Source organism: Nerophis ophidion, linkage group LG07 (genome assembly GCF_033978795.1).
Source record: "Nerophis ophidion isolate RoL-2023_Sa linkage group LG07, RoL_Noph_v1.0, whole genome shotgun sequence".
In the NCBI taxonomy this organism is placed as follows: Eukaryota; Metazoa; Chordata; class Actinopteri; order Syngnathiformes; family Syngnathidae; genus Nerophis; species Nerophis ophidion.
The window spans coordinates 70,939,158-70,951,276 of NC_084617.1; the positions used below are offsets into that span (position 1 = coordinate 70,939,158).

The window sequence follows — 12,119 nt, forward strand, 5'->3', positions numbered from 1 at the left end:
AAGCCATAAACGACATTTGTGGTACAGAATCCACATAAGGGTAAGGGAAAAACTCACCCCAGTGCGACGTCTGTGAATGACTGGAGATGACCCCCCTTAGGGGAGACCGAAAGAAATGGATGTCGAGTGGGTCTATCATATTGTGAAAGTCCAGTCGATAGTGGATCTAACATAATAGTGAAAGTCCAGTCGATAGTGGATCTAACATAATAGTGAAAGTCCAGTCGATAGTGGATCTAACATAATAGTGAAAGTCCAGTCGATAGTGGATCTAACATAATAGTGAAAGTCCAGTCGATAGTGGATCTAACATAATAGTGAAAGTCCAGTCGATAGTGGATCTAACATAATAGTGAAAGTCCAGTCCATAGTGGATCTAACATAATAGTGAAAGTCCAGTCCATACTGGATTTAACATAATAGTGAGAGTCCAGTCCATAGTAGATCTAACATAATAGTGAAAGTCCAGTCCATAGTGGATCTAACATAATAGTGAAAGTCCAGTCCATAGTGGATCTAACATAATAGTGAAAGTCCAGTCCATAGTGGATCCAACATAATAGTGAGAGTCCAGTCCATAGTGGATCCAACATAATAGTGAGAGTCCAGTCCATAGTGGATCCAACATAATAGTGAGAGTCCAGTCCACAGTGGATCCAACGTGATAGAGTCCAGTCCACAGTGGCTCTAACATGATAGAGTCCAGTCCACAGTGGCTCTAACATGATAGAGTCCAGTCCACAGTGGCTCTAACATGATAGAGTCCAGTCCACAGTGGCTCTAACATGATAGAGTCCAGTCCACAGTGGCTCTAACATGATAGAGTCCAGTCCACAGTGGCTCTAACATGATAGAGTCCAGTCCACAGTGGCTCTAACATGATAGAGTCCAGTCCACAGTGGCTCTAACATGATAGAGTCCAGTCCACAGTGGCTCTAACATGATAGTGAGAGTCCAGTCTATAGTGGGGCCAGCAGGAGACCATTCCAGGCGGAGATGGGTCTGCAGCGCAGAGATGTCTCCAATCGATGCACAGGCAAGCGGTCCACCCCAGGTCCTGAGTCTGGACAGCCAGCACTTCATCCATGGCCACCGGACCTGCCTGCCCCCCCTCCACAAGAGAGAGGGGGGCAGAGGAGATGAGAAAAGAAACGGCAGATCAACTGGTCTAAAAAGGGGGTCTATTTAAGGGCTAGTGTATACAAATGAGTTTTAAGATGGGACTTAAATGCTTCTACTGAGGTAGCATTTGTTACCTGGAGGGCATTCCGGAGTACTTGAGCCCGAATAGAAAACACTCTATAGCCCGTATACTTTTTTTGGGGGGGGGCACTGGGAAATCACCAATAAGCCGGAGTTCTTTGAATAATACACACATTTTTGTTATAAGACGTGTTTCTGAATACACAAACTAAATAAATGATTCTCCCGCAGGTGAACCTTTACTGTTGTTGTCCGTCCAAACGGATCTCTTCCTGTTTGGTTTGCGCAGTGGTAGCTTGGACGTGTTGTCTTCCTCTGCCAAGAAAGCAGTCTTATCTCTGGACTACGACTGGTACAAGCAGAGGGTGTTTTGGGTCAGTCTCGACACTGACAGCATCAGGTGGTCCTCTCTTGATCAGAAGACCACAGGGACCCTAATCAGAGGTAGATCATTGGTTTAGTTGGGTCTAGAAATGCATAGTACTTGTGATTTTATGAATGCTAACCAATGATTGTATCCTCAGGTGTGCGGGCCGATTCTTTAGCTGTGGACTGGCTTGGGAGAAATATCTACTGGATTGATGGCGTCAGTAGTCAAATTGTTGCGATGGAACTAGCCACTGCTGGGTCACCAGACCAGACGGTTATCCTGGATGAAGACCTTGATCAGCCTCGCTCCCTGGCCTTGTTACCAGAAAAAGGGTATGGTTAAATCAGTCTGTCCTGGTCCGTGGTATGCCCATTTAGTCGACGTCTACATACATGGTCAAAGTTTTCCCGACACAATTTGAGAACCAAAGGGGTCTGTTTGTCGACGTGTTGTACTGTAGTAATAACAATCGCTCAACAGCGTAACTGTAAACATTGTAACTTCCTATTTGGTGAAAAGGGAGCTTCAATATAAAAACATTCTAGTAACTTGACTTCTAACACAGAAACTAACAAAATACTCCTAATTTTTACCACCGGAGTTGAAAATGCACAAAATATCGAGTCAAGATATGCAACGACAGGATCGCAGCAGCTCTGTTTTGAAAATGGAAGATTATAAATATGCACAAATGATGGAATAGCATGTCAAAATGTTACCAGAAATCATTTTAGGTATTTGTCTGGCCAAAGACCCATGTATACATGGCTAGTTTATTTCTAATTGCAGTTATTTGGACAATCCCAGGACCATTGACCTAAACGGGCTTTACTGTCAGGATTAAGTCTTGATTTTTGCAGTCCTCATAAAATGTGATGGTCCAAAAAAAAATATTTTTTGAAATTGACAGTAAAGCCCGTTTAGGTCAATGGTCCTGGGACTGTCGATATAACTGTAATTAGAAATAAAGTAGCCATTGCTTACATTTATACATGAGTCTTTGGCATACATATATTGAGAGAAAAATATACGGTATGTAGCTAAAGTTGACAACTTGATGCAACAAGCCATTTTTAGGTAATTGTAACCCTTTTTGAAGTAGGTAAACTCTGAAATCTTGCTTTGAAATTTGAAATCCGGATAAGAATTATCAAATGAAGGTACGGTTTTCTATATTATGAAGCAATTATGAGTTTGTTAAATTTACAAGCAGTACTGACTGTAGCCCTAACTGATGTGGCCCCTGACAAAGACTGACACCCTTGGAATCCTGAGGGTGTCAATTTTCATATTCTCGTAGGCTGATGTTCTGGACAGAAATCGGCAACATAGTCAAGATTGAACGAGCTGGAATGGATGGCTCTGAGAGGAGGGCGGTGGTGATCTCCAGCTTGGGCTGGCCAGGTGGTGTGGCAGTAGACACTCTGGCTGACAGGGTCTACTGGACCGATGAAAGGCTCAAGGCAATAGGCTCTGCAACGTTGGATGGAGATGACATTCGGGTAAAATATTGGAGCAATAGAACCTGCAATTTTTAAAAAAAGATTTAGAAGTACAATCTAATAAATTGCATATAAATCTGATCAGATCCTACAGATGAAAGAGACCGCCAACCCGTTCTCCCTGGCGGTGTTCAATGACATGCTTTACTGGTCGGACTCCAAAAGACGAGTGGTGCAGGCTGCCCATAAAGTTACCGGCAAAAACATTCGAGTTCTCTTGAAGAGACCAAGGCAACCTTTTGGAATAAAAGTAAGTCAATTGGGTATTTCTCATTAAGACACAATTACATTCTAAGTGGTTCCAATTGAAGTTTAACTAACTGCGGTCTTTGAATGCAATTTACATGTATGATCAAAATTTTTCTCTCTGTAGATTATCCACCAAATGTTACAGTTAAGCACTGAAAATCCCTGCAAGAAAAAAGACTGCTCTCACTTGTGCGTTTTGGCCCCAGGGCTCCGAGCTGTGTGCAAGTGTCCTTCTGGTCTTATTCTGGCTGACGATGCTCTGACTTGTATCAACTTGGTTGATGCAGCTTTTCTATTGCTGTTGTCGCCCTCCACTGTCACAAAGGTGTGTCTGTTAGTCCTCATGTATTCAACCCTTGAATACAATAGTTTTTGTTTCACCTTTTTATCAAAGTCTGGCACATTTTACAGTCGTACTAAAAGACTGGCGACCAACTAGTAAAGCCTCAGAAGGGATAAAGCTGTGTAGAGGTTAACTAGGCATGTTTTGTAATATAGACAAAGACAATGGACTCGTGCGGTGTATTAAATTAGAATGGGGTGAAACCTCTACCAGTGCAACAGTTAATAGGATTGAAATCATTCTTAGCATTAAATCTTATTTGTACTAGCAGAGATATTAACTGTAATTTTGCGCAACAATTTGGCATAACATTGTCCGGACTAGGGTTGTACGGTATACCAGAATAGCATCACAGTAATATACTTTGTTTGAAAAGTACTGGATCACGGCGCCTCGTGAAATTGCTGGTTTTATGAGCAGACGAGCATGTTTTTCAGCACACACACACGGAGAATGTACAAGCAGACCCTGTGTAGACATCAGGGAGAACACTTATTTTGGCTTAAAAACTAACGATAAAGGTGAAGTTCTAAGACTGAAACGCCCTCAAAGAGGTGTTAAGACATGGCTAGCCAGCGGCCAATGTCTTTGATTGATTGATTGAAACTTTTATTAGTAGATTGCACAGTACAGTACATATTCCGTACAATTGACCACTAAATGGTAACACCCGAATAAGTTTTTCAACTTGTTTAAGTCGGGGTCCACGTTAATCAATTCATGGTATTCGCAGTTGGCAATGCGTTAGCTACTTCTAAATCACTAATCCTCGCCTCCATGGCGACTAAGTTTCTTACAAGTATCACTGGAGGACGAGGAATAGCTAAACATGCTTCACTACACACCGTAGGATACGATGGCTAACAACTAGCAGCAAGCTCGCACCCTGATATAAACAAATGCCATGGGTGGACCTACACCCAACACCCACTGTAATGATACCAAGTACAATAGCGTACCTAGTCGATACTACAATTACATCGATGTTTTTTCAATTTTTAAAAATTCATGTTTATAAACTCAGTAAATACGTCCCTGGACACATGAAGACTTTGAATATGACCAATGTATGATCCTGGTATCCATCCATCCATTTTCTACCGCTTATTCCCTTTCGGGGTCGCGGGGGGCGCTGGCGCCTATCTCAGCTACAATCGGGCGGAAGGCAGGGTACACCCTGGACAAGTCGCCACCTCATCGCAGGGCCAACACAGATAGACAGACAACATTCACACTCACATTCACACACTAGGGCCAATTTAGTGTTGCCAATCAACCTATCCTCAGGTGCATGTCTTTGGAGGTGGGAGGAAGCCGGAGTACCCGGAGGGAACCCACGCATTCACGGGGAGAACATGCAAACTCCACACAGAAAGATCCCGAGCCTGGATTTGAACCCAGGACTGTAGGAACTTCGTATTGTGAGGCAGACGCACTAACCCCTCTGCCACCGTGAAGCCCTGATCCTGGTATCTGATGCATAAATTTGTGGTATCATCCAAAACTAATGTAAAGTGTCAAAACAGAATAATAAGTCAGTTAATATCTGCTTACTTTCTCTAACATGTTCTATCTAGACTTCTGTTAAAATTTAATACTGACTTATTATTCTGTTTTGACACTTTACATTAGTTTTGGATGATACCACAAATTTATGATCCTGGTATCTGATGCATAAATTTGTGGTATCATCCAAAACTAATGTAAAGTGTCAAAACAGAAGAATAAGTCTGTATTACATTTTAACAGAAGTCTAGATAGAACATGTTAGAGAAAGTAAGCAGATATTAACAGTAAATGAAAAAGTAGATTAATTTTCTACCGCTTGTCCCGAATGTTGACAAAATAATAGAATGATAAATGACATAATGTTACTGCATATGTCAGCAGACTAATTAGGAGCCTTTGTTTACTTACTCCTAAAAGACAAGTTGTCTAGTATGTTCACTATTTTAAGGACTAAATTACAATAAGAAACATGTTTAATGTACTGTAAGAGTATTTTGGTAAAATGCTTTTTTTTGTGCTCCCCCTTATTTAAAAAAAGTATCAATATATTTTGGTACCGGTACTAAAATATTGGTTTAGGGACAACACTAGTCTGGACATATCCCCACTTTTATAAGATGAATACCTTTACTCTGAGGGGAAGGTGTTTAGAATCTAGACCTGTTTAATATTTGGGAATGTTTGGCTGTGTAACCAATATTACTTGAAAATTTCCCAGTGGTTTTTTTAAGTGTTTGTGAGCCCATGTGGTGATATCCTTTTAGAGATTGTCAGGTTTTGATACAGTGCCCTCTGAGGGATTGAAGGTCATAAACAAAGGTGCCAGTCTAATCCAAGGGTTTACTCTTACAATGTATTGCAGTTCAGTGATTTATATGACCCGGTTTTTGTACGATTTGTTTAGGCAAAAACTTTTTACGACGTCTTTTGTATGAAGTAAGAACTCTGTCTCCGTACTACTTTAATGCAGCTGCAAAAATACCCACTGTCGAGCCAAATAGTCTCAAATACAGTAGTAACCCAATCGGGAGTGCCACTGAAAGCGCCACAGGTATAATAGGTTGAGCCTAACAATTTGTAAGATTTACTGGAATCGTGTGATTGCATCAGTTTGTAAGTCGTATGAGCGCTCAGTTGTTGTCCCTGTTGAATATAATCAATTTTATTGGTAAAGCACTTAACATTTATCAATCTCAAAGTGCTACAGAGTTTAAAAGGATACAAGGCTTTTCCAAAAAGATGAGTCTTAGGGCTCTTTTTTGTAAGATCAATGTTTACTTATATAGCCTTAATTCACGAGTGTCTCAAAGGGCTGCACAAGCCACATCAGGGCAAGTAGAAACTCAACCCAATGGGAGGACAATGAAAAACCTTGTCTTGAGTTATTACCAATTTTGGAAGTTAATTGGATTTAAATTGGTTTCCTGCAGGACTGAGCCTTACAAGTGATGTGGCACCATGTATCAAAGGAAACCCTTTCTGTTCCGTACAGATTTACCTGCAGGCTCGACACAATGCAGCCGTGTTGAAAGGCTGGCCTGAACACACGGCCCTGCCGGTGCCGAGTGTCAACGAAGCCGCCCTAATGGACTACAGCTTACACGACCACGTCCTCCTCTTGGCGGACGATGGCACAACGTCCCTCAGCTCCTTCAAACTGAATAAGTTGGATTTGACTTCTCAAGGCCACCTGCTCAAGCTGCTTGGAGACACAATCACCGCCATGGCGTTGGACTGGGTCACCTTCAATGTCTACTGGAGTAGCAACAAGCAACCCCGCCTGCATGTCACCTCCAGCAGAAGTGGCTTTACTGCTGTCTTGATAAAGGAGGATATCGGGAGAGTGGAATCCATAGCGCTTAATCCGCCCAGGGGGATTCTGTGCTTCACCAATCAGGGTCTGCAGGACACCGGCGCGGGGGCCACGGTGGAGTGCTCCGACATGGATGGTGCTGCCAGAAGAGTTGTGTGGAAAGATGCTGTCCGACCAACTTCTCTGGTCTTCTCCAGTAACGGAGACACTGTTTTCTGGGCTGACGCTGGTAAAAAAAAAAATCACTTGTATTGACGCTAACATGCTGGAGAATATTGTAATTCATCCAGGTTTTGGTATTCTCAAGGCATTGACTCAGACTGTTCAGGTTGTTGTACAATTTGCTTCTTATTCAAACGGGCATCTTAAGATCATGTTCAGACTTGGATAGGACAGCTATGGTCTAAGGATGGTGTTGGATCCAATGTATCAATCTTAAATAAGGACACGGGCTATTTTGTTAGTTTATGAAGCCGAGGAACGGACCGTCGAGTCCCTGCCTTTGGCTTCCGCCCAGCTCAAATTGTACCCAAGCCCTATGGCCCCTGCTATGGGTGGTGAGCCCATTTGTGGGGGGGGTCCACGTTGCCTCTTAAGAGGATGCCACCCAAACGTCTCCCTATGGAGGTGTTTCGGGGACGTCCGACCGGTAGGAGGCCACGGGCAAGACCCAGGACACGTTGGTGAGACTCTCCCGGCTGGCCTGGGAACTTCTCGGGATCCCCCGTGAGGAGCTGGACTAAGTGGCTGGGGAGAGGAATGTCTGGGCTTCTCTGCTTAGGCAGCTGCCCCTGCAACCTGACCTCGGGTGAGCGGAAGATGGATGGATGGGCTATTTTGCTTTGTGGTGCAAAATGGCGTGAGACCGGTCTGTTTGAAATCCTTGGCATTACATCCTAGAGATTGTTGTAGTGCTGGCAGAGGTCTCTCATAGGCTCTTAACGGTCATCTTGCACCTCTACAGCATAATGTCTGGGTGTGTCCCCTTCTTTAGAGGATAAGTACTTTGGATCCTTCACCTTCCTCTCAGGCTAGAGTTGTCCTGTCTAGGTTTGAGCGTGAACAAATGAAGCCTGCTAGATTAATCAAGGATTCTTCTAAGAATATCTGAACGGTCCAGTTGCGATGGATTTAATGACCTGAGGATTTTGACACTTTTCATTGTTGTGGTTGAATATGAACTGCAGTGTGATGTATAAGGGTCTATTTCCACAGGTGTAGACGTGATTGGTTCTATTCAACTTGATGGCTCTGGGTACAAAGAACTGAAGGTTGCTGATGGACTGGCTGTGGTTGCTCTCAGTGAAGATACCCTGGTCTGGATGACCGTCAGTGGTAATGACTAATCGAATGTTACTCCTAGTCTAGTTAAAAACGTCTGTCAGTGTCTCTGAAGTTTGGCCCACAGCATATTTAACAGGTACAATTAAACACTGCCCCCATTAAGAATTTTACACAAAGCAAAGAAATTCCCCCCAACTGGTTATCTACCTGCACCGTAGATTCCTGCCTGTTTTTTTATTTTATTTTGCTGAGTATATTTTGTCATTACTTTGATAGAAATTGGTTTGATGGTGCCATCAGCTGGGGAAAGTGTCCCAGCTATTAATCTTCAATTCAATTTGTCAAGTATATTTACCGCTTTTTTCGGAGTATAAATCGCACCTGCCAAAAATGCATAATTAAGGAAAAAAAAATTAAGTCGCATTGGAGTATAAGTCTCATTTTTGGGGGAAATTTTGATAAAACCCAACACCAAGGATAGACATTTGAAAGGAAATTCAAAATAATAGTGAACAGGCTGGATAAGTGTACGTTAAATAACCAACTGAGAAGGTGCCTGCTATGTTAACGTAACATATTATGGTAAGAGTCATTCAAATAACTAACATATAGAACATGCTATACGTTTACTAAACAATCTGTCACTCCTAATCGCTAAATCCCGTGAAATCTTATACGTCTAGTCTCACGTGAATGAGCTGATTGATTGAAACTTATTAGTAGATTGCACAGTTCAGTACAATTGACCACTAAATGGTAACACCCGAATAAGTTTTTCAACTTGTTTAAGTCGGGGCAATGTTAATCAATTCATGGTAAATATTTGATATTTTACGGTAATGTGTTAATTTTACACAAGTCACTCCTGAGTATAAGTCTCACCCCTGGCCAAAATATGGAAATATGCGACTCATAGTTTAAAAAATACGGTACTGCTAATGTTTACAATTACAGGCCTGCAGCATTGCAGTTAATGTGCAAAACTAATCTTTTTAAAATTGTGTTAGTCATTTTCAATTCAAAGGCAATTACAGGACTTTTTGTAGATGCTTTATATGGGCGTCCTGGAACCTAAACATAGTGAGAAATTTCAATTGTACATAGGTGCATATTTCACCCTAAAGGGGGCACTATTGAGCACAGGCTTGCATCCAGAGTTCTTAAAATCTACATTTTTCCTTTGTTTACAGCCCTCAGATCAATCAATCAATCAATGTTTACTTATACAGCCCTAAATCACTAGTGTCTCAAAGGGCTGCACAAACCACCACGACATCCTCGGTAGGCCCACATAAGGGCAAGGAAAACTCACACCCAGTGGGACATCGGTGACAATGACTATGAGAACCTTGGAGAGGAGGAAAGCAATGGATGTCGAGCGGGTCTAACATGATACTGTGAAAGTTCAATCCACAATGAATCCAACAGTCGCGAGAGTCCAGTCCAAAGCGGATCCAACACAGCAGCGAGAGTCCCGTTCACAGCGGAGCCAGCAGGAAACCATCCCAAGCGGAGGCGGATCAGCAGCGCAGAGATGTCCCCATCAATTGCTAGTATAACAATTCTCAAGAAAAATAACTTTCAACAAGGCCACAGATATTATTTTTTGAACTTGATAATTTGACATTTTGGGATCAGCATTGGATTATTTAAAATGCGAAGAATATCACCCATAAATCTTTTCAATATCCGGTCCTCGAAAAATTTGGCCACCTGATGGTATGGCGATATGGTCACAGGACAAAGTTATTGGACAGACTACAATATTGGAACTGTACTAGACAAGGCACGGCAGCACAGATTAGTGAATGGTCCTGAGTTCAATCCCGGGCTCGGGATCTGTGTGGAGTTTGCATGTTCTCCCCGTGACTGTGGGTTCCCTCCGGGTACTCCGGCTTCCTCCCACCTCCAAAAACGTGCATCTGGGGATAGGTTGATTGGCAACACTAAAATGGTCTCTAGTGTGTGAATGTTGTCTCCGTGTTGGCCCTGCGATGAGGTGGCGACTTGTCTAGGGTGTACCCCGCCTTTTGCCCAAATGCATCTGAGGTTTCAGTGACCCCAAAAGGGACAAGTGGCAGAAAATGGATAGATGTACTGGACAACTCCAGTAAACACAGAGATAGATGTTCCATTCAAAGCATGCTAATTTTGTGCAAAGCCGCTGAAAGTTGAATGATGGCCAAGAACTGAAACTTGAGTAAGAAGACTGTCTTGACCAAATATGGCATGGTATACATGACTTTAGGAGGCACATACCCTTCCATGTGTTTGTGTAGCAATTACCAATAGTTGCATAAAAGTCCATATTGTCCACCCTTGCATGTAGCAGTATTTATTTTTTTACATAAATCCAGATAAGACGAGGCTCTGGTACACCGATGAGAAGCAGCTGAAGAAATTGTGGTTCGAAGTTGGTACGGAAGTGGTCAGCATGAAGGCATTCAGCAAACTTAGTCAGATCGGTGAGTAAAACTTACCAGAATTAATCATTCCAAGTAGCTTTTTTTATTAATTGGTCTTACCTAAAAAAATCTTAACAGGTTCGAACCAGTGCAGAGTGAGCAACGGCCACTGCCAGCACTTGTGCTTGGCTACCCCGAGGGGTCGAACGTGCCAGTGTGCCCATGACTATGTCAACGTGAACGCAACCCACTGTTACCCGGAACAGCGCTGCCCACCTGGCAGCAGGTCATGTCTGGATCAACTCTCATGCCAGTCGGCTGAAAAGTTTTGTAATGGCCACATTGACTGTGCTGATTACTCGGATGAGAACTGTGAGTCTTCCCAAAGTTTTCCTGTGTGTTGTCCTGTTAACCACAATGTCGTCATTACAGGTGTCGGTCTAAAACCAAGGTCTGGAGTCACTGTACCGGCTTTCACGGAGTCTCCAATCTCCCCGACTGGACAACCGGTCACTGGCTTCAACTCTACCACCAACACGATCAAACAGCTCTTAAACCTGGACGCCCAAACATGTGGCCAGAGACGCTGCAGTGGAAATGGACTCTGCAAGGAGACTGACGAGAAAGTGACGTGCGTGTGTTCAATCGGCTACAACGGTGACTGGTGTCAGAACAAGGCCCTGCAAGGTCCCATTGTGTACAGCACTGCCGGCGCCTGCGCGGTTGTTGTCGTCATCGCTGTCATTGCAGTGGTGATCAAGCGCAAGAAGAGTTCCAGTACAAGGTATTGAAATTACAATGTAACCAAACAAAAGAATCACAAAGTTCCTCAATCTAAACTAGGATTTAAAATCTGCATCTATTTGCATTTTGTTTTTGCTGCATTTGTGCCCTGCAGAAGGGAAAGTCCAGAAGCGGTTAAGGAAACTGGTATGATGGATCTCGAGAGCAAAATTGCAGCCCCTCCCAGTGTAGTGACTTCTGCAACAGACGCCGGAAACGTATGTAGCAAATACTCTAACATTTGAGGCGGGTCAATCTTACAGTTTTTTTGTTATTACAGGAAGCCGTGTCACCAGTGGACCAATGACAACACATGTTTTAAATAAAGACTGAACCAGCCATGTATCAACAGACTGATTTTTTTGACAGTTACTTGGTTGCCAATGCTAGACATCCCCTTTGAAGTTGGCAGTGACTGACGTGTATCAAAGTGCGTAATGTTTCTGTATGTGGCTCTCGCTGGAAAATATGGACACCTTGGTCTTAAATTCATGCGTAGTCCTTTGATAATGAATTAAAAACTAATTGGAATATTTGAAACTAACAAACTCCAATCAACAGAAATAAGACCACCGGCTAGTTTACCATTAGTGGTTCATGATTACTTAACCTATCTTGTCTACGTTCTGGAAGAAATACATCCATCCATTTTCTACCG

The 12,119-nt window shown here is 42.9% G+C and overlaps 1 protein-coding gene across 1 annotated transcript in view; it reads left to right on the forward strand.

Annotated features, from left to right (window-relative positions):
• The window catches only part of lrp13 (low-density lipoprotein receptor related-protein 13), a 32,001-nt gene extending 20,195 nt beyond the window's left edge, over positions 1 to 11,806 (forward strand). Inside the window, exons 10-21 of the mRNA XM_061907047.1 lie at positions 1,435 to 1,647; positions 1,728 to 1,905; positions 2,874 to 3,075; positions 3,161 to 3,325; positions 3,449 to 3,649; positions 6,669 to 7,218; positions 8,205 to 8,324; positions 10,631 to 10,738; positions 10,817 to 11,050; positions 11,111 to 11,462; positions 11,577 to 11,679; positions 11,742 to 11,806. Coding sequence (XP_061763031.1) covers positions 1,435 to 1,647; positions 1,728 to 1,905; positions 2,874 to 3,075; positions 3,161 to 3,325; positions 3,449 to 3,649; positions 6,669 to 7,218; positions 8,205 to 8,324; positions 10,631 to 10,738; positions 10,817 to 11,050; positions 11,111 to 11,462; positions 11,577 to 11,679; positions 11,742 to 11,768 — 2,453 coding nt within the window. The 3' untranslated portion in view covers positions 11,769 to 11,806. The remainder of the gene's footprint in view (positions 1 to 1,434; positions 1,648 to 1,727; positions 1,906 to 2,873; positions 3,076 to 3,160; positions 3,326 to 3,448; positions 3,650 to 6,668; positions 7,219 to 8,204; positions 8,325 to 10,630; positions 10,739 to 10,816; positions 11,051 to 11,110; positions 11,463 to 11,576; positions 11,680 to 11,741) is intronic.
• The last annotated feature ends 313 nt before the right edge of the window (positions 11,807 to 12,119 follow it).